Genomic DNA, 25,955 nt, shown 5'->3' with positions numbered 1-25,955 from the left:
CCAGCACACTCGGAAGACCATCATTTGCATTCACGCATGCTTGACAACGGCTACTAAAGTGTTCAGAAATGCTTGAGGGATGTTGTTCCAGATGTTGGTTAAAACCTGGCCTAAATCAGCCAATGTCACTGGCTGATTTGGTAAACGGCGTAGATGTCCTTCCATTTCATCCCAGACGTGCTCGATCGGCGATAAATCGGGGGAAACAGCTGGCCAAGGCGGCAAGACATCGACATTCTTGTTGAACAAAAAAGTCCCTGACTACACGTGCAACATGTGGCCTTGCGTTGTCTTGCTGCAGAGTGATGTGATTTTGCTGTCTCTGTATGAAGAGTATCACATGGCGCTGAATAATTTCGTCTCGATAGCGTACCCCGGTGAGATTTCCATTGACAATTTGTAGAGGGACCTTCCACGTGCTGTTATTCCACCCACACCATAACGCTATCTCCACCGAATTGTCGACGTTGCACAACACAAGCGTCCTGATACCGCTCCCCAACGCGACGATACACTCTACAACGGCCGTCACTGCTATCCAAATGAAATTTGGATTCATCAGTGAACAGAATATTGGTCCAGTCCTGTATTCTGAATCGCATATGTCGTCTGCACCACGCTAGTCTAGCGATACAATGACGTTGAAGCAGTATTGGGCGCACCGCTGGACGTCTTGGTCTGATGTTGTGCTCGCGCAGACGATTACGCACAGTTCTTGGACTGATTGGTCGAAGTCCAGGAATGCTACGAGCAGTCAAACTTGCTGTCTGGAAACGATTTCTCAGGTGCACAAGTCTATTGTGGTTGTCCTGTCGACGCGACGTCACACGAGGACGCCCAGAACGTGGTCGATCCCGAATGTTACCAGATTATTGGAAACGTCTCCATAATGACTGGATGGTGTTCCGATGAACTACGAAGTGTCTTGCTACGATATTTTGTGCCATTCCAGCTTGAAGCATCCCAACAGCACGATTACGTTGGTTTTCGGCGAGTCGTGGCATGACAGAAGGGTAAATTTTGTCAAAACTAAAGTGCTTTCCTTACCGAATAGTGTCCAAACAAACCTTTTACAATTCTTACTCCAAACAGTATTGGCCAGTAAAACTCGTGCGTACGAACACTTCAATAAACAACATGTGTTCACTAACCATGAAAAAGTCCGTGCATCTGAGTCGGGTACTATCCGATATTGTTCAAAAACATCACATTTATCGATTGTTTAGATTTTATGAATATAAACAATACATACATGTATAGAAAAATTATACTAAATTTTGTAATGCAGTTTCTTTTTTCCGCTGATATATTTACATGTAAAACGTGATCCCATCCTACCCCCAGAGGTCATGATTTAACAAACTTGAATCTCCACTATTTCAGGAAGCTTTCATGTAAATTGTTCTAGTCCAATGGTTCTTGAGAAGATTTTTAAATGGCCCAACCCTAATTTTGCATTTTTTAAAATTATCTTCCCTTTGAAGGGAACATGGCCCTTCATTTAAACAAACTTGAATCCCCATCACCCAAGGATGATTTATTTCAAGTTTGATTGAAATTGGCTCAGTGGTTTCACCGTGAACCATCGTGACCATGGTGAAAAGATTCAGTAACGCAGGGGTTCTAGATTTTTGAAGCGATCGGTCTATCTATTTTTCTCAAAAACAATATAAATGAGACTTTTCTTTGTCTTACACATATCGCACGGAACACACACAAGTATTAAGAAACAGAATATGCCCCATACTTTGAATGAAAGTAGTTACTTTTCTCAAACACTCGTGTTTAATATCGAGTACCTACGAAAATTCGCACGGATGTTTGCTTCATGAGCTGAATTCAAGGTTTGAGATACTTTGAGAAAGAACCATGATAATCTGTCACAAGAATATAAAACGACATTCAATTTCTTACTAAATTGGGATTCATAATAGTCTTTATTTTGACGAAATGCTTGAAAATGAAAATAACGCAGGGTGAAAAGATGGAAGATGTAGCATTACGAAGGAGAAAAGATACCAAAAATTGTCATATTGATTAATATCATTCAGTAAATTCACAATTTTAAGTTTTTCTGTCAGATATTATATTCTGATTTAAGGAATGGATCTATTTTTCTTTTCGTAGCGCATAATACATAAGTTTTCCTTCCATTTTTTTTTTTTGCGATATACCTTTGTTCATTGATTCTCAATTGTGTTTGAGCATCTCGTCAATGAAACGATTAACAAAAATGCAGTCAATCAGAATCGTTGGCACAACGAAAATGAAATGATATGGAAATCATATAGTTACTTGTAGTTACAGGTAAATCCGCCTGTACCTCGGTAACTTTTGATTCGTTCAATGTTCTTACAGTGAGGAAGTTTGTTCTCTTGTTCTCTACTCCTATTGTGTTATTTGAAACCTCTAAGCTCACGATATGTAGGAGGTTCAAGCACAGTGGTAATCCGGATAGCTACATTATCTACACTGTATGTTGCCGTCCAAAGTCAGCCTCGTGTGCTCATTGGTCTGAATTGCTTGATGTGTTGTCTTAAATGATATTCAACGTACCTTTGAATGATGTTGTATATTGAGTGTTTCCCCTATCCCCGATTCCTTTGAAAAATATTTTCATGTGCGAAATCGGATTTGACACCGCTTATCGATTAGCTGGCGTGTAGTCTTTCCCTGTTTTCGCCGCATTGTAAAAAAAAATTAGTTGTGTTTCATTGAGAACTTTATATTGTTTGACTGCCCCCCCCCCCTTTTTTTTTGACAGAAGTGGCGAATGGGAAGAAAGTAATCTTTAACTTATGAAATGAACCCATGTGTAGATGCACGAACGCTAGCCCCCCCCACCCCCCCCCCCCCCCCCTCAAATCACGATTTAAGAAATTGCAGTTTGGGCAAAAATGAGGTTGTTTCAAGGTATCACACCGGTAATTGTCCAATCAAAATGAACTTAGCCAATCAACATGAACTTAGTCAATTGTAGTTCCATATATTTAAAGAAATATTTTTTTCCTTGCGCGATTTTTCTCATTTCCTCTTCTTTTCTCTTAATTTTTGTACCCCTGATTAGGAAATTTTGTGTAATTTGTAGAAATAACCAAGTGTATACAAAGGAACTATTTGCTGTTGGTAGCTGAGGCTACTTCCTGAGGTGCATTCCGGCTGTTTACACACATGTGAAAAACACGTGGATTTGAGGATAGTCTTGTTTGCGGGTAATTTATTTTCGAAAATGCCGCGTAGGGTGTTGTTTTTCTGGTGTCGGCAGACGAGAGAGGTAACATAGAACGTGTCTGACTTCGTTATTCGGCATCAATTTTGTAAACTGATTTTTAATGATTTTTTCCCCTCTATAGTAATATAAAAAATTTCTGTCAGTTTTCTCAAGAACCACATGGGGCAACTCCCTGATATTTGGCACAGAGCATCAGTGTGGCCAACTGTATTGTGTAAGGCATTTTCGAATCTGTCGCTTATCAACTTCTTCTTTGCCGGGACTTAGAATTTTTTACAGCAAAAAAATTTTTTGCTGAAGATTTTATTTTATGATTAACTGAAGGACAGTATTTTTATGTACAAAAGGACAGTATTTGTAATTCCCATACTGAAGGACAGTATATGTGATTTCAGAACAGCACTAATTATGATTTTTCTTGAGAAACAGTAAATTGGATATATAAAAAGACAACAAGACTAAGCAGTAAACCCACCAGATAATTACTTATGGTTATTACCATTGTCTTGAAGAGCACAGTAACAGGTTGATACATATTTTCAAACATATGTTTTCATTCAGTCTACATTTAATAAATGTCTTAATTTCAAACAGATTCTCCCACAAATTGCATTGCATAATAATGTCTCATCTTTAAATTTCAATTAAGTTATCGTTAAAGAATGTTTAGTAATTCTCAAAACCTTTAAAAGGAGTATTAAACTGACAAAAACCATTTGAATAATTTTCTTTTTCAACATTATACGTGATATATTACATATAGAATGAACTAGCAGGCGACACATGTCTTCCGGGGAAGACTTAATACTGCGTTAATAAATACTTCTTTATTTTTGTAGCAAGTGCAGTTCATCAATTCAATGCGACGGAACACGAAATCCGAGAGGCTGTTGCGAAGTACCTTAAATATGCACCAGACCGGAGAGGTGGAGGTGGCCGGGTCGAAAAATAATTTATGAAATCAAATGATAACTTTGATTTATATTTCAGGGCGTCAAGTTTCCTTTAAGTTCCTATATTTGGGGGTTATTCCTATAAATTCCTATATTTCCACAAAAATTCCTATATTTCTGTGAAATTCCTATAAATTCCTATATTTTAGGGTAAGCAAGAAATGTTGGATTCTGCAGCAAAACCAGTACTGTATATTACAAAGAATTTGTGTCATCTATTTGTAACTATACAACATTTACTTCAAAAAGGTGCTATATTTCTGAGGTTTGTCCTATATTTTTTGGACCAAAATTCACTTGACGCCCTGATAATTGATAGTGTTAATGACTGAATATTATTTCATGAACAATGAATAAAGAAGGAAAATGACAAGAATAAGAGTTCTCTTGTTCAAATGATTACATTTCAACTTATTGATGTTGCAAAAATGGTGGAGACGTCATCATTGCCTGTGAAGGGTTGCAAAATTTAGGCCTATGCTCGGCTCTTATATGATCTTTGAGTGACACAGCTAGGCCCTCGGTTTTTGCGGTCTCATCCAAAGGACCGTTTAGTCACCGCTTACAACAAGCAAGGGGTATTGAGGACCTATTATAACCCAGATCCCCATGGGATCATGAACGTCTGTGTGACGTTGAAATCTGACGTTGTGTAGACGTTGAAATCTGACGATGTGTAGACGTCAGAAAAAGACGTCTAAAAAACTTTCATTTTCAACAACAATTCAACGTAAATCCAACGTCAGAAATTGACGTCAATCCAACTAACTTTGCCTGCTGGGAGTGAAAATAATTACCGGTGTGATACCTTTAGTCACAGGGGGTTGTCTTCCGGATTGTGGGAAATAAAAAAAGGAAAATATGAATCCTCTTGAAAACCTCCGTTGAAGTACATGTAGTTTTGATAAAGATTCCGACACGTTTTACCAATCAACATATCATTTAAATTATACCTAACAAGTTGTATCATATCGATGTGACAACCCCCCCCCCCCTCCCCCGTTTGCCAATATATATATATATATATATATGAAAACTCCAGATTTGGCACCCAAAGTGGCTGAGTATTTTGGCTATATGTAAATTCCCACCCACCCACTCTTGTAATCTTTGATCTGCCTCTAAATTTGACACATCAATTATGTTTGATTTATCTATATGCTGCATTTCTTATGTTTTCATCATTTAATAAATGTTACAAAATTCTTGCTCTCCTATGCTCGTGGTTTGGAAGTTGGAATATGGTACCGTGGAAATTATAGTACAGTTAAGCTCCTAGAAGTTATTTTATGTTGGATTTCTGTCCGATTTAAAGTATGGCTAAGATTAAAGAAAAAAAAAAAAAATATCGCACCTTGACATCCTCTTAAAGATGTACCTGCACATCATACATGTACCAACAATTCATCTTATTTGTAGCAATTATTCATATCTTATAATGGAAGGGAAACTTATGTATTATACGCTGCGAAAAGAAAAATAGATCCATTCCTTAAATCATAATATATGTGACAGAAAAACTTAAAAATTGTGAATTTACTGAATGATATTAATCAATATGGGAATCTTTGATATCTTTTCACCTTGGTAACGCTACATCTTCCATCTTTTCACCCTGCATTATTTTCATTTTCAAGCATTTCATCAAAATAAAGACGAATGTCGTTTTATATTCTTGACAAATTATCATTGTTCTTTCTCAAATTATCTCAAACCTTGAATTCAGCTCATGAAGCAAACATCCATGCGAATTTTCGTAGGTACTCGATATTAAACATGAGTGTTTGAGAAAAGTAACTACTTTCATTCAAAGTATGGGGCATATTTTGTTTCTTAATACTTCTGTGCGTTCCATGCGATATGTGTTAAGACAAAGAAAAGTCTCATTTATGTTATTTTTGAGAAAAATAGATAGTCCGATCGCTTCAAAAATCTAGAACCCCTGCGTTACTGAACCTTTTCACCATGGTCACGATGGTCCACGGTGGGTTCTGGTGAAGATTTTCCTATATATCAGCATGTAAAATTTTGATCCCCTTATGTGCCCCACCCTACCCCTGCAAGCTATGATCTGAGCAAATTTCAATTTTCTTTATATCAGGAAGCTTTCAGGCAAACCTCCAATGCCCATTGGTTCTTAAGAAGATTTTAAAAGATTTTCTTTATATATTCTAATGTTGACTTTGGTTCCCTATTGTGGCCCCAACATACTCCCAGGGTCATGATTTTTACAAACTTGTCAAGATTTTTAAATGACCCCCACCCTATTTTTGCATTTTTATGATTATCTCCCCTTTGAAGGGGGCATGGCCCTTCATTTGAACAAACTTGAATCCCCTTCATCCAAGGATGCTTTGTGCCAAGTTTGGTTGAAAATGACCCAGTGGTTCTGGGGAAGAAGATGGAAATGTGAAAAGTTTACAGGCAAAGGACAAATTTTGATCAGGAAAGCTCACTGATGAAACACCAAAGAAAGCATTTTATAGTTTAATTGAGGAACAGGACTGGTTTCATCCATCACAGATAGAGAAACTATGGCTGCAAATTGAATGGCAAGTTCTCTAAAACAAACATGGTGACATGTGGAATATATATTCATATCAAACACCTCATTACATTTCAGTCATCTACCAGTACATGTAATAAATGTATGTGATGCACAATTACTGATACCCCATCAATGATATTTCTATATGAACTCTATCAACTAGATATGGCACATTTCATATAAAGCGAACCTCTAAGGCCAGCAAAAAACAGCCTGTTATAACCAAACTTCTTTATACAGTAAATACAGTTAACGCAAACCTCTATGGCCAGCAAAAACAGTTTCTTACATCCAATAAAAGTTTTGTTATTTTCTTCTCATAGGGAAATAAATATCACTTTGCAATTTTGCAATACGTGTGAATTCGTTATAAGTGTGTTTTACTGTAGTTTGTTAAGTATATTATTTGGTGGTCAGTCTCGTCAAACTTTGACAAAATAAAGCTTGTTTTAAAAGAAAATTAAATAATAAGGTAATGTTTATACATACCGTATTTTCATTACAGAATAAGTAACGTATATCTATTTAATTCTAAATTGAAATCACAGAAATCAAACAAACACAAATAAGCAATAAAATACCCTTGTGCTTTGTTATCTATCACAATCAAATTGTAAATGGACTAGATCTGGTCAAAGCCTAACTTGAAAAAAAACAACCCATAAACATTCAATTGAAATCCAAGTTGTTAAATATGTCCCCCCCCCCCCCCCCCCCCCCCCCCCCCCCAATGTTAATGCTAATGAAAAGACCATGATTCTGTTTATCATGAGTTTTGCACAAATGAAGCAAATATTTTGTCTGAAAACCCCTTTTTAGATCAGTTTTCATTGACAAAACAAAAGACAATTTTGTGAACAAGATGAAAATTTCTATCAATAAGGTATATTTCAAAGATACATATGAAGAAAAATTAAATCTTATTAGTGAAGTGCTTTTGCAAGAGAAAAAATGTATACAAACATGTATTGAACAAATTTTTTAAAAATCATGATTAAAGTAAAAGGTAAGCCAAAACCACATAAAGTCCTTAAAAATCAATAATTGGTTTTAAAAAGTATAGCTGAATGATGAAAAAGTTTATGCAATAACTTTTACCAAGTTTTATATGCAAACAATCTTATTTCTAACTGAAATTGAGTAATGAGACATGCTTAAACTGAAATAAATTATGAATGTATAAAAAGTATTGCACATTATATAAATATTGCATGTAGTTGAGGGGAACATTGAAAATTTTCAAACGAGAAAACCATTGTCAACCTTGGTTGACAATGGTTTATTGAGGGGTGAAAATTTTCAATGTTCCCCTCAACTACAAGCAATATTTGTTTTATTATACTGAATGTATGGAAACAGCAAAGCAGAAAAAAACTTACGTCTGTTTACATTTGATCTAATACTGTTATTCGATATCTCGTATATCGATACGGGTATTCACGTTTATTACAAACGCACAAATGACGTCTAACAATCTATGGTGAACAGTAAGCGCATAAATTTGACGCATGTGGTAATTTTTTATAATATCACCCGTTGTCAAGTACTGTTACCCGTTGCTAGATACTATCACCCTGGAATGCGTGCTTTCTGTTCTCAGGGGGTAACAATATGTTTTTTCAAATGCTTCTCGACCAATCAGATTCAAGTATTTTACATGAAAGTATAATAAAAACAATTGTTTAACAAGGTAAAGCTAAGTAGTATTGGTAATCCACCAAATATATAACAACAAAAAATTCAAGATTTGTACATATCAATAATTAACAAGATGTGTTTGTGAAACACAAATGCCCCCAATAATGGCCAATTCCGAAGATGGCCAAGGTCACAAGGGCAAATATCTTGGTACCAGTAGAAAGATTTTGTCAAAAGAAATGCTCATGTACAATATGAAGGCTCTAATATTTACCATTTAGAAGTTATGACCAATGTAAAAAAAAAATTTAAAGTAGGTCAAATGTCAAGGTCAAAAGGTTCAATACCAACGGAAAGATCTTGTAACAAGGAATACTCATGTGAAATATCAAAGCTCTATCTCTTACTGTTCAAAAGTTATTAGCAAGGTTGAAGTTTTCAAAAAGTAGGTCAAATTCCAAGGTCACAGGTTCAAAAATGTTGGTACCCACGGAAAAGTCTTGTAACAAGGAATACTCATGTGAAATATCAAAGCTCTATCACTTACTGTTCAAAAGGTATTAGCAAGGTTAAAGTTTTCAAAAAGTAGGTCAAATTCCAAGGTAAAGGGTAAAAAATGTTGGTACCCACGGAAAGGTCTTGTCACAAGGAATACTCATGTGAAATATCAAAGCTCTATCACTTACTATTCAAAAGGTATTTGCAAGGTTAAAGTTTTCAAAAAGTAGGTCAAACGTCAAGGTCACGGGGTCAAAAATGTTGGTACCTACGGAAAGATCTTGTCACAAGGATCACTCATGTGAAATATCAAAGCTCTATCACTTACTGTTCAAAAGGTATTAGCAAGGTTAAAGTTTTCAAAAAGTAGGTCAAACTCCAAGGTCAAGGGGTCAAAAAAGTTGGTACCCACGGAAAGGTCTTGTCACAAGGAATACTCATGTGAATTATCAAAGCTCTATCTCTTACTGTTCAATAGTTAGTAGCAAAGTTAAAGTTTTCAAAAAGTAGGTCAAACTCCAAGGTCAAGGTCACGGGGTCAAAAGTGTTGGTACCCACGGAAAGGTCTTGTCACAAGGAATACTCATGTGAAATATCAAAGCTCTATCACTTACTGTTCAAAAGTTATTAGCAAGGTTAAAGTTTCAGACAGAATTACAAAATGACAGACAGGACAAAAACAATATGCCCCCCAATCTTCGATCTCGGGGGCATAAAAATGAATGATTTTGTTAACAAAGCTTTTAAGTTTGATGCAAAAATATTTTGTTACTTTTCAGAAATTTATTATGCATGGTTCAAATGTGCTGGAAGAGGAAGTTGTTAAAAACAAGATCTTTCCCTGTATTTTTTTTTATCTAGACAAATAAATGAAATAGAGATACATGTACATTTAAGGTCGATCGATCCTCATGTGACTTATCAATAATAATGGTTAAAAGTACAAAAACTGTATTAATTTCCATTCAATATAGTTAAATTTAATCAATAACCAAAGAAAATGTGTATGTTGCCACATTTTTAAAGATGTCAGACATAAAAAAAACGGAAGTATATGTTGACATCAGAAAATCACACATTTTCGTTGTACAGAATAATTAGAATAGATAAAAACTTGTTGAAATGACAAATTTTAAATGTCAACAGTTAAAAAAAACTGTTAATTCATAAATATGTATAAATTAATTGTGGATATTAGGGAAATCATGCATAATAGACATGCAGTCGAAGAAATACCAGCATAAGAGTTATTGCCCTTGACAACATTTTTTTTAATTATAAAGAATTCATTATCTCTAGAAAATATACACTTTTTCAATATCAATAGTTTACCAAATTTTTTATTTTATGCAGTGAATAAAATTCCTCTGAAAGATATATTTCTATCATGCGCAAAGTTTAATTTGATAAAGATTTTGCAAAAACCTACGACATCACACGAGGATCGATTAACCTTAACATGCTCAAATTCCCTCACATGCATGTATTTCACAATTTCTGATTATATCCTAAACAAAAGCTAAATGGCAATTTAATAAAAAGACAGTTACAATAATTTATGAAATATATGTAAAGCTTAGAAGATAGAAGGAGAATACATGCATACACTTTAAGGAGTGCAATAAACTGCTAGTAAGTACCCCATCTGTTTCCTTACCAATCACCAAAAAAATCTAAGTACATAGGATGAATGGGAGATTTTACATAAACAATATATTTCCCAAAATAAACCAATGAAAAGTAATAAACCAGATGCACGTACAAGGTACATGTAATATTGAAATACAAAAGTACATTAAACATCTGTTGTTTGGTTCAGTGATTGTTGCGGTTACTGACTAGTATCTAAGCTTTGGTCACTTGCTGGCTTCTCTTTGATGTATCAGCTTTCACCGTCTTGTCTGCAGTGGGGTCCAAGAAGTCTTTCCCTGAAAAATCACTCACGTTTGTGCAATCCAAAATGGCAGAGTTTGGAACCTAGTAAATGAATAAAAATAGTTATTAAATCTTAAATCCATCCATCCATCTATCTATCTTAAAATACTTTGAAGTAAACATTTTAAATTTGACTTTACGTGAAGCTACTTTTAATACCTTTTCCAGAGGTGTGTATCTGGGGAACGGATCAGCCAAGCTTTCAATGGGGTTGTTGCTTTTTCTGTTGTATGCCATGATCAATGCCCATCTCCTGTTAGGACTGTTGTTTTCATCACTGGCATGCAGAACATTACTATGGAAGAACAGGGCATCTCCTGAAACATCAAGATAATAAAACAGTAATCTACCTTCATTTCTAATTAAAATTTTCTCTTTATATAGTGTATAATATTATTTTAGTAAAACTTGTCTAATCCAAATCTTATGAAACCCAAAATGTTATGTAAACTGAACACAATTTTGAAACCAAACTTTGAATTTTCTTTGGTACCATGCACATATAAAATGAACAAATTTTACAGTATGTGTATATCAACCTCTACATGTAAAAGGTTAACTGTCATCATCATTAAATGTCTAACCTGGCTCCATCTCCATATAGGTGAGTGGAAATATTTTCTTGAGGTGCTCCACCCTTTCTAGGTCTGCTCCTGTCTGACCTGCCACAAACTTGTGCTCAATACGACCAACCTTGTGGGAGCCAGGTAATACCTGTCAAAAGTAAACATCTTCAGTGCATAAGAAATAAAATAAGAGAGTTGTAGGCAACAATGCTCACCTGAGTCACACTGACCCTGTTTTTTCCAGATACAGAAATCTTTTTGAAAGATTTTTTACCCTCTTTATCCCAACGAAAAATTTTCATCCCATATTATGACCTCAACCTGGCCCAACAGGGTCATGACTTCACTGAATTTGAAAGCATACATCATAGGGATGCATCTACATGTAAAACAATATTACTGACACACTGGCCCTGCTGTTGTGTTCTGGTGAATATTTGTCAAAGGATTTGTCTTGGTCTATCTTCATGCATGTACTATTGTACTATGTAAAATTTGATCCCAATTTTAGCTCTACTCTTTAACCCAAGGTTCATAATTTGAAGACCCCCCCCCACTCCCCCAAGAAAAAACCAACAACAAGAGGCCCATAAATTACAGTGCTCACCAGAGTTATTTTGGCCCTGCTATTCTTCGTAAAAAGAGTTTTACCCTCTTTAATCCCATGACAAATTTTGATCCCATATTGTGACCTCAATCTATCTCCAAGGGGTTAAGCCTTACCTGTAGACATCCATTTGCCTTATTGCATCTGTCTATTGCTACAAACACACTCAAGGCATCTGGATATAGCAAGCCATTTTGATACCAATACCTGTTAAAAAATTGATCATTTACCAAATACTACTGAGCTACTGAGTAAAGAACTAGTACTACAAGTGTAATGTTGAGTATAAGACCAGATAATAACCTACTTAGTATACAACTAGTACTATAAGTGTAAGGCATTATGCTGAGTATATGACCTACTGAGAATTTGATTTGCAGTATAGCTGTACTTACCCATAGTCCTGGTGCCATTCCTGTCGACCTCCAACAAGAGGCTCCTTCATCATCAGCTTTGTGCTGTAGTGGTATACTTCTCCCCCTAGAAGCTGAAAGTACATTGTCCATTGTACAATTTCCTTAATCTTAGAATCCATCTGAATTGTCTCCCTTGATATTCATTTAGTTGACTCATTCATACACTCTCCACCTCTCTCTTATATTGACCTTTTCTGAAGTGGTGACAATCTTTTCACAACGACACACCATTCCAGAAACATCTGTACCTGGGGCTCTCCATAACACCATTTTGGGCATCCTCCCAGAAGAATCAGGAATCTGAAATGTAAATCTATAATCAGCAAAAGACTTATTGCTTGTCTTCTTGTAAAATTGTGAGATTCATAGATTGATATAGATCCACGACAATACTACCTCAATTAAACAGGCAGAAGAATAAGCATTGCAATTCTAGAGGTATCCTAATTAGCATGCATCTCTTTCTCTCTCTCTCTCTCTGAATGTCTTAAAGAGAATACACACATAGTATATGTTATCATAAAGTAAACAAGAGGCCCACAGGCCTTATTGGTCACTTGAGTACCAGTGAAAAGGTACCACTACTCCCAAGGACTATGAAATCTAGAAAAAATTTCTTGTTCTGAATATCTAAGCTAAATTCTTATTTTCAGCAACAGTATAAAACCAGATGTGTTCTTAAAACATCAACACCCTCAAAAGTGCACACACTGATGAAAGGCTTTACATAATATATGTACATGTATTAACATTAAACGATATGACTAATTTGGACTCATCCTAGTGAAACCCTGGGTTTTGAAATTGACCATGCTTTTGTACATCCTTTTATGCTATTCCTAAATATGCATTTAGATTTTATACTGTATCAGTAAACTTAAAGAAGTCCTTCAAATCATTATGAAAATTTTGACACCACCCTAAAACTAAACCCTTAGTCCCTAGGATCATGAAATTTTGGTAACCTGCTCTTTCTAAATATCCATTTAGTTTCAATTTAGTATCAAAAGCACTAAAGATGTTATTCAAATGTTTTACAATAAACACTATATACTAAGTTTGGCCCCACCCTGGGGTCTGAACACCTACCTCGGGGATCATGTAATTTACAATTTTGGTAGAGGCCTTCCTGCTCTACATCACTATGCATTTAGTTTTTCTTTCACCTGTACGGTTGCAAAGAAACTGGTTCATTTTTGTCTCACCCCCAAGGCCCCAGGCGTGCAAGAGTCCTGAAATTTACAATTTATGTCCCCCTTGTCCCAAAGATTGTTTGTTTGATTGTTTATTGTTTAACATCCCTCTCGAGAATATGTAACTCACATGGAGACGTCACCACTGCCGGTGCAGGGCTGCAAAATTTAGGCCTATGCTCAGTGCTTTGGGCCATTGAGCAGGGAGGGATCTTTATCGTGCCACACCTGCTGTGACACGGGACAAGGGGTAGGTACTGAGGACCTATTCTAACCTGGATCCCCAAGGGATAAGTGATGCCTCACACCAAATTTGAAAAGAATTTGAATAGTGGTTATCAAGAAGTTAAAAATGTTTAATTGTTTAATAACGCACAATTAATGACGGAAGACAACCATTTGCAATAGGTCACCTGAGTAAACTAAAGAAGATGCACCGCCATGGCACATGATATGCCCATCAAATATTTCTTAATCATAAACAGATAAGTGTGCATGGGACAAAATCATGTTAAATTTTTATTGTTATTGGTACAACAATATATATCTTCAATTGTTCAAATAATTACACTTCAATACATGTTTCATTTTATAATATGTATGAAGATTTCTTACACATGACACAATTACTAACAATTTTAGGTTGTACACAGATATGCCCCAAGTAAAGGAGTGACAAATTATTTCCACAGCCTTCTTATGTTATACTCATTAATTCATCTTTGACTGGACAGATTCAATTTGGCCCTTATCAAAATGATCTTTGAATATCCAGCTGAATCTTTGAAACACCATCACTTAGATCAGTATTCCCATGGGACAATACATCTATCTGTTGTGTAATATGTGCATGTTAAGTCTATGCAAATTTTGTAGTACAATACTGCATATATTTTTATCATTAATGTTAAAAACAAATTGAAATAATTATTCATATCAATTGTTATGTACAGCTTAACATTTTCTGAAAAATGTGTATTTCTTGATGTAATAATCATTGAAGAGAGTTACTGCATTACTCTTTCATTTGTAGGAATTACCTCCCTTAAACACAGTTATTCCTAAATATACAAATGTGTATATATATATACACACACATTTGTATATTTAGGAATAACTGTGTTTTATATATATAGATATTTTGTGTATATATATATATATATATATATATATATGTGTGTGTGTTTTATATGTGTTTTATATATATATATATATATATCAGCAAACTTAAAGTTCTTCAAATCATTATGATAATTTTGACACCACCCTGAAACCTTTTTTTAAGTCTTACCATTTTAAAAGTTTTAATGACCTGATTTTAAGTTGAAATTTACACTCCTCTATAGATGTTTGGTGATTCTAGGACTCAAACTTACAAAAGCCCAGAAACAAGTTATGTCATATATAGCCATATCATCTTATATCATAGGTCACAGTGACCTTGATTTAAAGTGTGACACACCTTCTACTAAAGAGGCATTAATTGACCAAGTTTGATGATTCTAGACCACATTACTCTCCAGTTGCGAGTTAGACAGGATTGTGCCATGTTTGGCCAATACTGTCCTAATCAAATGTCACAGTGACCTACATGTAACTTTAAAGTGCAACCCTCTACCCATGCAAAGCTGACAAGGTCTCATAATATTTAAAAGAATGAGTCATACACAAAGTGGGACAGACAGACAGACGGACATGATTGCCATACCATAATACATCCCATCTTAGATGGGCGTACAAAAATATTACAGTAGTCAAGGTGAGCATGTACAACAAATGCACTTACTCCATATCCATATTTTGGCACTAAATCGGAATCTTCGAAGACTTCTTTAATTTTCTTCAGTTCTTCTGGGCTAAATAATCCTCTGTGTATGAAACGATGACATGTTTATTAAATGGATACAAAACAAGAGATGTTTGTAAAACATATATGCCCCCCATGGTGCAAAATTGAAAAAGGTTATACACATGCATCATTTAATTGATAGTAGTATCACATATTCAAAATATTGAGCAGACAATATCTTCTTATGTCAGGAATGGATTAACCATGTGACCTAAAAATCAATAGGGGTCATCTACTCCTTATGCTGTACCAGTGTACCAAGTTTGGTGTCAATCAAACAAATAATTTTTAAAAAATAGGAGACAATATATTAAGATGACTAGTTTACTCCTTGACCTTTGACTATGTGACCTCAAAATCAATAGGGATCATCTTCTTTTGAAGATGTACCAGTGTACCAAGTTTGATGTCTGTCAAGCAAAGGGTTCTCAAGATATTGAGCAGACAGTATATTCATATGTCCAGTTTGACCTGGCCTTGACCTTGATCATGTGACCTCCAAATCAAGAGGGATCATCTTCTCCTGAAGATGTACCAGTGTATCAAGTTCGATGTCTTTCAAACAAAGGGTTCTCAAGATATTGAGCGGACAGTATATTCCTATGTCCAGTTTGACCTTTGACCATGTGATCTCAAAATCAAGAAAGGTCATCTTCTCCTGAAGATGTACCAGTGTACCAAGTTTGATGTCCATCAAGCAAAGGGTTCTCAAGATATTGAGTGGACAGTATCTTCCTACATTGTATGTCCAGTGTAGATTGACCCTTGACCTGAAAAACAATAGGGGTCCTCTTCTACTCATAACCAATCCATATATGAAATATGATTAGGATCAAGTGAATGGTTCTGAAGATATTGAGCGGACAAAATGTGGTCTACCACCCCACTGACAGGTGCAAAGCAATATACCCTTTTCTTTGAAAGGGGGGGGGGGGGGGGGGGGGGGGGGGGGGGGGGGGGGGCGCATAATAAAATATTTTTGAATTTCAACATTTATAAATCACCAGTTTGCAGAATGTCATTTCAACAATTATGGACCCAATGAATATATCTACAGTGTGACAATATTCCACCTTTTCTAAACAGTAGTTATCTATTTTCCAAGAGTGAGATTTCTGACAATCTACCTCAACACAATATATCCTTGTTCTTTAAATGCCTGCAGCATTTCATTGGTAACTTCGAACTTTGCCTCATCATAAATGAAGTCTGCCTCTGCAAATATAAACATAAATCTATGACCCTTTATAAAATTGTTGGTAATTTCATAATCAGGGTTTTATCCAGCATTTAGATGTTTCTACCCATTTTATATTTAAGGGGAATTTTTGAGAATGCAGTCTGAGCTGGGGGACATCCATGAAATATAAATAGATTGATTATATTGTAAGTCTGACAATTATAGAAAATGACCTAGAATATATGAAATGATTTTATTGAAAACTCTCACATAATTTTGTAAAGTTTCTGCAAATGAAGGGGATTTTTTATCTGTGGAAGGGGAAATATCCATTTGTTGCCAAAGGGGAAAGGTACCTTTTACTGGTAGTAAAAACAACCTAGATAAATCCCTGATAATCAATGTTTTGTTTGCAGTTGAGATATTCTAATTTGTTTCTTGGTTATGAAGACCATGAAGACTTGGCTAACAAGAAAATTGAAGCCTTAATTTGGTGTGTACATGGGGACCATGCATAAATGCACAATAAGGTCAAAGAGATCCAAGGTCACATCCAGGCTACATCTGGAACACTTTGATCAGGGATGATCATGAACCACTAGAGCTAATCAAGAACAACTTTTTCATGTGACATGATAAGCCTACTTAATTTAAGATATAAATTCAGATAACATGGTCATTACTGCCATCAGTACTAATAAAGTCATAAACAATTCAGTCACAAGCACATAAATCTAAGTTAACAAGTCTATCAACCTACGTTATGTACACCATATGAATGATGGAGTTGGACTTGCATTATAAATTCAATTGACAAACAACAAATAAAGCGTGCCAGGCCATCTCATTAGGACATACTGTGTATGCACAAAGAATCTTTTACTTAATGCACACCATATAATATCTAAATTCAGGGATATTACAAATGGGGAAATAACGTGGCCATATGTATGTGTGACTCATTTCACTACTTTTGGAGGGTCCATCTTAAGGCTTATCATCTAACCAGTGTCCTTGGTTCTCTAGCATATCATAGTCAGTCTTCAAAACAATTATTTCAAAGCACTCGCCCATGGGCAATTTCACTAGCTTCAGGTATAATTCTGTCAAACTTACTGGGCTAATATTTCATCATGAAAATTGATTGGATCTTGTGAGATGAAATTTCATATTTGCTAATCTTTACTGCATGTTGGTATTAATAATCTGATTTTAAGTAAATATACATGTAATATGGCTGTTACATGAATATATATCCATGATATTGTCAAAACATCAATTGAAAGTATAACAGATGATCTTAAGGTATAACTCCACCCTCATGTGACATTGTCTTATGGGTCCAAACTATAAAAACTGTATTAATTTCCACTTAATATGGTGTAATTTAATCAATAACATAAGAAGATGTAAATGTTGCCACCTTTTTAAAGATGTAAGACATATATATCAGCATAAAAAATCACACGTTTCTTAAACAGCATAATAAAACGTACATAAAAGCTGGTTAAAATGGCAATTGTTTAATGTGCAGTTTAAAAAAACTGCTACTTTATCAATTTATATATAAATTAATTGTCACAATATCAGGGAAATCATTGAATAATAGACATGTACAACAGAGAAAACACCAGCACATGAAGTATTGCCCATGACAATTGATTATTAGCATTTATAAAAAATAAAATTAAAATAAATAAACTTTTTCAGTATCAAATAGTTTACTATATTTTTATAGTATCCAGTGAATAAAATTCTTACAATTAAAAGACATATTTCTATCATGCATAATGATAAAGTTTAATAAATTCAAGATTTTGCAAAAAAAACTTATGACATCACATCAGGATCGAATCAAGTACAATTTGTTGAGACCCATTGTTAAGAGTCCTATTGTTTGTTAATAATTTTCAAGACCAGTTTCCCCATCTACTGAAGAACACCCACGGAAGCTGTTGCAGTTATGACACAGGTATAGCAAGGTATAAAGCACACTCTCTTTTCCAACCACAAAGGAAAATCTGGATCAATTCTGATATTCATGCAACAGCTAATCTCTCTATCATGTCTCTGTCAGGTCCTATAATAGTTATGCAACAGTACCTGTCTTAGTGGCCAGGGATTTTTTTTAGGGTCTGTAGAGGACCGAAATTTGACCCCATTCCCAAAATGATGCCTAAAAATTCCCAAATGATGGATGCATTGATGAGAATATGCCATGAGGGGCCATCGAACCTCAGTGTCACTCTGTTACAAAATTTTTTGACAGTTTCTTCTCTGCCAAAGACCGAAAATTAAAGCTTGTTTAAGCCACATTGATAATGAAATATCAAATGGTTAATTTTTTGCTTGTTTTTATTTATTTGTATGAAACCAATTTCCCAATTTCAATCAAATATCGGTATTTTTCCCAAACTTGAAGGCCCTGGCTCCTGGATTCAAGGGGAAAAAAATCCTTGAGTGGTAATGTCTTGATCTATTATCCCTTCCTAACGAGTTCTTGTAGAGATGATAGAGTAATAAATGCTGATGCATTTGTACAGTCTCCTAATAAACAAAGATGATCTTTTTTGTCTGTTTTGGAAAAATTAATTTTTACTGCCAAGTACCCAAATTCACAATTTTTTACTTGCCACAGTCAGGAACTATCACAATATACCTATTTTAAAGCAATACAAGCTGTAACTGACAGTAAATAACTTTAAAAATAAATTATTTGACATTTATGTGATCGAATATATATAACTTAATAGAATCAGAGTGAATCTGAAGCAATAAACCCATCAAATCAGCAGAAAATGTCGATTCATGAATCATTGTCATCCTGTCAGTTATTCCTGCTCGTAATCTCCGGTGTGCATTGACCTCGGAGGTCATCAGTTCGGAAAAAAGCGAAAGAGAGGCACTGAGCACATGTATTGTAAACAATTTAACATGCCAATTTTATAGAAAATTCACTATCATACTTTCATTTCAGTGGCACATTTGCGTAGTTATTACTTTCTTACACTTATAGTACTTTTTGTCATTCATGAAACGATTTAAAAAATTAATATTTTAAACTAACGAAACATGTAGTTACTCACGTCAGTTTCCATCTTTGTATATGACCTTGGTCTCAGCAACCCGATTATGTTCGGCAATCATTGTTCCCATTTCCGTGTATACAACGCAATGGCGGTTAATACGAAACGCTCATTGTAGGTATGCTCTCAAACAATATTCCCTTGTTTATTTTGCTGATTTTTTTTCCAGATCTTGGGGATTATATTAGTTAAAGCGATGGGGGTTAATTGATTTATAATTGGATAGTTGAAAAAAATGCCTTCAGTTACAGTTTGTATTGCTTTAAACTCTAAAACAAGACATCATTAACACCTGGCACTGTCACCTGTCAGTTTCAGGGGCTGGTAGCAGCTATGACCCTAACAGGAAGGGAGAAAATGCCAGAATGCAACGGACTAGACCGCGATTCGAACCCAGCCGGCCCCTGAGTCTCTAGTCAGGTGCTCTACCAACTGACCCATCTGGCCACCGGTGATCAATCCAAGCTACAGTAAGTAATTTTAAAAGTACTGACATGTACACAATTTGCATGATCAGTGCTGATGCTGATTATAATCAGCTCCTCGACCTGCTTCTTTAATCTTCTTTTTAAATAATGTTGTCGCTCTTCGTGTAGCAACAATACAAAAAAAAAGGAGCGGATCGAGAAGCTGATTTTAATCATATTCGGGTTTCTGTCACTTAGTACTCCATATTTGGCCCTAAATTTCGGATAGGCTACCCACAGGGACTCGTCATGAATTGACCCTCTCTATTCTACAGCTGTTTTATATTTACAATACAGAATAGACGATGTCAAATTTTAATAAGACAAAAATTTTGTGACGAGCCCCACAAGTATGAATACACATCTAACCTTATACATATGTAAATAAATGATTATTTACATATGTATAAGGTTAGATGTGTATTCATATATTATGACCCAAGCACCTGTGACGAGCCCCTGTGGGCTATCTGGCTAGATAATTATGTGGTAAATGGCCATCAACTATCTCAAGGTGACAACCAATTATTTTGGCAGCTCGCGGTACACAATCTAAGAACTTGTGTCATTGGGATAACTGTTGCCTAAAAGTAATAGCTGAAAGAAGGGCACGTTTAACCCTTCTCTACCAGCACATTTTAGAGGTTTTTAAAGACTAAATGACAATATTTTTAAATTGAGTTACATCTGCATGTATCACGATTTTAGGTAGGCATGCGATATATAATTTTGTTACGAATTGGACAGGGAACATTTTTTTCATAAAGTTTGTCATGTTATCCCATGACCCCAAGGAGTTCTACGGGGTCAAAGGTCATTTAAGTGCACATTTTTGCAATCTTTTTTCTCTGGAATATATATATTACGACCCCCTCTCACTGGATTCGAGTCAAAAATAGGAAATTCTAAATGTATGAGCTGATATGTCTTTTAAAATACTACAAAAACATCATAATCAAATTAATCAATTTTATTGACAAACAAATATTTTTGGTTTCTAAGTAACAACACTCATGGTGTAATTTTGACCATAATTTGCCTTTCTACATCCATTCGACACAATTCAAACATTATTACATTGCATGATGATTAGTAAATGTCACATTATTTTAAAAATATAATCTTTGACTAGATCTTAATCATTTTAAAAGGTTTTTAACAAAAAATACAATGAAGAGAATTAAGGTCAAAGGTCATAAAATGAAAATTTCGTACTTCATATACATATTCATCATTTTCTAATAATATGACGTTTTGCCATTGTATCCCACTAAATAGTATAAATATTGCAACATTAAAACAAAGATCTTTCCTGTTAAAATCTAAAAAAAATCTATTTTTTAATATTCAAATATATTTGGTTGCTAAGCAACAACACCATTATGATATCAAATGCTATGCGAAAATAATGCCCGTTTTTCCTCCCCAAGTTCATTGTACATGTATACGAATGTTCAAGCACTTACTTTCAATCACTAAATTTAAATGTACTTGCATTATATTTAATAAAAATTGTTCTTCTTATATTCAACCTCTTAAAACATATTTCTAGACATAATTCTTGATACTAGGTTGTTCCGATAGGGGCATGCGTTGACCAATATCTGTCTATCGACTGGAACTTCTCAGCAGACATGTATAAGATAATGCCCAAAAATCTGAAGAAAAAAAGAAAGATTGTTTATACTTAGCCCCAATATACTGATGTATTCTCAGAGCTTTTGAATACTCAATTGGCTCTGTAAATATTTTCTATAATCAAGGCGCTCTGAAAATTATGCGTTTAATTACTTGTAAAATTTTATCTGGGGTAATTGTAATACACATTTAATAAATGTGTTAGATGCACAGCCAGATTAATTTTGGTAAAGGTAATCTTATAAAATGCATTTTATTATTCGTTTTAAACTGGAAATCACTGTCACAATATCGGTACTTTAAAACTAGTAATACCTGTACAGTTCCTCTTCAGTGAGAGGCTTCGAACTTCCTCGGGAAGCATATGACAATCCTTCCCCCTAGATATGACCATCTCAGCATAATGGTTGGTGGCAACACAGATGGAGAAAACCAAATCTTCTGTCAAAAACAGCTTCATAAAATCTGCAATTCTCTGAATAATCAGGTCCCATATCTGAAAATAAAAATGCAAATAAAATCAGTATTGGCCATCATACCTTATTTGTCAGCATTTAAAACACTTAGCATACCTTATAATTAGAAAAAGAATAATGATTTTCCGTGTTTTGTCTCTTTTTGTATGCATGTTATATCTAGTAATGCAACGATAAACAGTAAAATGGTACACGCATATCAGTGTACCATAATGCCATGATTCCATTTGTGAATGTATTATCTGGATTCATTTGAATGTTAACTAAATGTATACGGATTTAACCCTATATTCAACCTCAAAGAGTCATACCAACTGCATGCTAGGTTGTCACTCTGAATGAAATGCCATAGTTCTTGGATCAGGTGTCCCTGTGTCCTCCACATCAACATACTTCCAATGCATGTCTGGATTTGCCAGTAGACTGTCACTAGTGGAAGATACCTGGAAGCTTCCCACTAAATATTGGGATGTCAATAACCTTTTTAAAGATGAAAAAATACAATTAAGAATTATTGGTTTGTGTTTTAAAGCAGAATATAAGCTTCATGATAGTAAGGGACAGTTTCGCACGAAAGTACTGATCATATTTATTTAAAGATAGAGATGTCCTATATTTGTAGTGCTATTTGGTAAGGGATTACATACATAGTTATTTCGGATTTCAAAGATTTCGGTTGAGCATCACTGAAGAGACATTATTTGTCGAAATGCGCATCTGGTGCATCAAAATTGGTACCGTATAAGTTTTACATACATATGTTAGAAATCAAATGAATGGAATATTTCATTATACTTTGCGAGTGTAGCAGAGTGCATATTGAAAAAAACCCACTATACATCATGGAGGTGTTAGCATTATGCCCAACATATACATGGGAGCAAATACTGAAGAAATTCGGGTTAAAATATACAGTGTCCAAGTGTCCAGCGAAAATATTGTGCCTCTGAGGGAAATTGAATGGCCCCAGATTTAAAGTAGAATTGAATTGGTTCTTCATTGTACACAGTGTCTAAATCCCCTGGCATGGTACTCTGATGGGGTGTGGATTTAGTCGAAATTAGAGAAAATCTAAGCAAGAAGTGGGCACATGCCCATCAGCTCATAGCACACCAGCATGTATGGATCATATAATTAAATGCTTTTTCAATAGCCTGTCATAACCAGATTTTGATTGATGTTCCCCCCCCCCCAAACGCACACACCTTTTGTCCCAAACACACATTTTGTTTTTATTTCTGTTACAATATGAAGAAAATCCTCAAATTACGGTAATAAATTCTATTATTACGATAATACAATAATGCAATATATGCTTTCCTAACAGATTGTGTTTTCTTTTCATAGAAAGATAATTTTTTTTATAAACATAGAAAATCTTGGAAAATAGCCTCCGCACCAATGGTCATGAATGCCCAATCTGATTAAAACCATCCCACCCTTTTCTCATCGTAACCTAAATCCACCCTCTTCTTACACTCGCGCGTCAGGTGAGGAGATACCAAAAAGGGGGGGGGGGGGGTCAGACTGATTAATGCCGGGCCAGGACAGGTTAATTGATGTCAGATATGTTCAGCTCTTAATAAACAATTGGGTGTTATACACTTGGTTTAGATATCATAAAATATAAATATTTTCTTTCATGAAACGACAAACGACAAATTATGGCATCAAATCGCCGTTAATATATTAATCGTGCATTTTTCAAAACATGACATAACCGCGAACGTTTTTTTCTTCTAGTCGGCCTATGTGGCTACATCAACTTACATGTTTATACTGAATGCATGATCTTTTGGGTCATCCTGCAACAGAATATCCAAGGTATCTTCAGACTTCTTCATCTGACATCAGGTCGTTTTCAAGATGTAAAATACAATACAAGCGTTTGTTGTGTTGTTGTTTTCGTTGAAACGGAAACACGTGTATTGCCCGTGGACACTTTCAGAAAACCCTGCGGCCGCGATCCGGATCACGGGGGAAAAAGTATTATATATACAACATGCAGACTGGTCTTTTTGTTTTCTTTGTTTGGCAGAAAAAATTATTTCTATACCGAATAAATATTACATAACGTTTATATCTGAATTTGAAGTATTTTTTTTATTCACTCTACCGATGTAACATTCTCATTAGGTGTTTTATGAAGTTACAATACAAGTAGGTGGTGTAACTGTTATTTACCAATAATGGTTTTTATACTTCTTTTTTTTTTTTAAAAGCAGAGAATACCTGGCTGATTATTTCATACATATATGTATATTGTTTTAGAATATCAAAAAGTATTCATATTACCAACAGAGGACAATACAAATAGTTTTCACTACTTTATTGTGCGATTCGCATCGATCGCTTTCAGCACCGACGTTTTATCGCTAATTTTAAAGAAAACCGCGCAGCATATCCCGATTTCATTTTATCGTAATATTAAAACTAACAAGAATTACAACACGAATAAGGGCCCATCAAAAAGAAAATTTCCTGTACTTTTACAGGCTGTATTTACTTTTCCCTATTTCCATATATGAATATTGGTAAAACGCCGATCTGTTTAAACATTGAGAAATAAAATTGTAAGAAAGCGTACATGTGCAAAAAATAGCTATTTTCTTATAACTTTGCCAGGCATTAGAAATAATTTTTATATGTTCTGAAAGCAGGGAATATATGCTTTTCAAAAATATAAAAAATAGTGCATTCATACGGGAGATTAAAAAAATCATATCGAGGGGTAAAATGGCCTTGCGACAAAGCGTTGCGTCATATTTAGACGAAGCCATCTTTCGCTTTAAATGCTTTTATTAATTTAATAGCTTTATTTACTTTACCGATTTTTACATAGTTAAAAAATAGAGAAAATTTCCAAAAATATGATATATAGATCATATATCTTATGACCGTAGTTTGAAAGATTTAGAGGCACTCCTTTTGCGCTGTCCCGTTTTTACGCGCCACCGGGGGTACTACTAAACAGAGTACGTTAGAGTACTTTAGAGTACGCTAGTAAAATTTCAATATTTAATGCAATTCAATTGTTTATTTGTATGTATACCACTTAAATAAAGATGATTATAAAATAAAAGTGCAATATTTGTCAAAAGTATTTGATATTTTAGCGATAGACTGATAGTTTGACCAGAAAACATTAAATGTATTGAAGATTTACGGCATCCCGATCCCGATTATTAGTAGTTTGTTTTGAAAAAGTATTAAATTTGATCGGGATCGGAATCAAACGGTAAACTTTAACTTACAATAATTCCTAAAATAATGAAAACAAACACAATATATTCCAGATATACATTTATTAGGTTAAACTAAAGTAAGAACATCTACGAACAGCAGTTAAATTGCATTAATTTATGAATTTTACTAGCGTACTCTAAAGTACTCTATCGTACTCTGTTTAGTAGGACCGCGCCAACGGTCAAATTGACCGGTTCAAATTGACCGATACGGTAGAGAAGGGGTTAATAATAATAAAACCAAATGCGCTTACCTGACGCCATTGTTTGTCAGTAAACTGGTTCGCTAAGCACATGATCTGTTCGTTCGGAAAGTTGACATCGCATCTTTGATCCATACTACCCATAGTCCTCTGTGTCTCGTCTGTGATCTTGTACGAGGATATCCGAATGAATCGTTTACAAACATACTTCTTTCGCTTTCCTGT

At 34.8% G+C, this 25,955-nt stretch overlaps 1 protein-coding gene across 1 annotated transcript; it reads right to left on the bottom strand.

Moving 5' to 3' along the window:
* Positions 1 to 6,659: 6,659 nt before the first annotated feature.
* Positions 6,660 to 25,918, bottom strand: LOC125681771 (L-proline trans-4-hydroxylase-like). Its single transcript, XM_048921991.2, has 9 exons — positions 25,782 to 25,918; positions 16,563 to 16,650; positions 15,373 to 15,454; positions 12,583 to 12,693; positions 12,373 to 12,464; positions 12,094 to 12,184; positions 11,389 to 11,518; positions 10,964 to 11,121; positions 6,660 to 10,846 (listed from the first exon to the last, which is right to left on the bottom strand). The coding sequence occupies exons 1-9, from the start codon at positions 25,789 to 25,791 to the stop codon at positions 10,715 to 10,717; spliced, it is 894 nt and encodes a 297-aa protein (XP_048777948.2). The 5' UTR covers positions 25,792 to 25,918; the 3' UTR covers positions 6,660 to 10,714.
* Between the last annotated feature and the right edge of the window lie 37 nt (positions 25,919 to 25,955).

This window comes from Ostrea edulis, chromosome 2 (assembly GCF_947568905.1).
Source record: "Ostrea edulis chromosome 2, xbOstEdul1.1, whole genome shotgun sequence".
Lineage (NCBI taxonomy): Eukaryota > Metazoa > Mollusca > Bivalvia > Ostreida > Ostreidae > Ostrea > Ostrea edulis.
The sequence above is the reverse complement of the archived record's forward strand: the minus strand, read 5'-3'. Positions and strand labels throughout refer to the sequence as shown.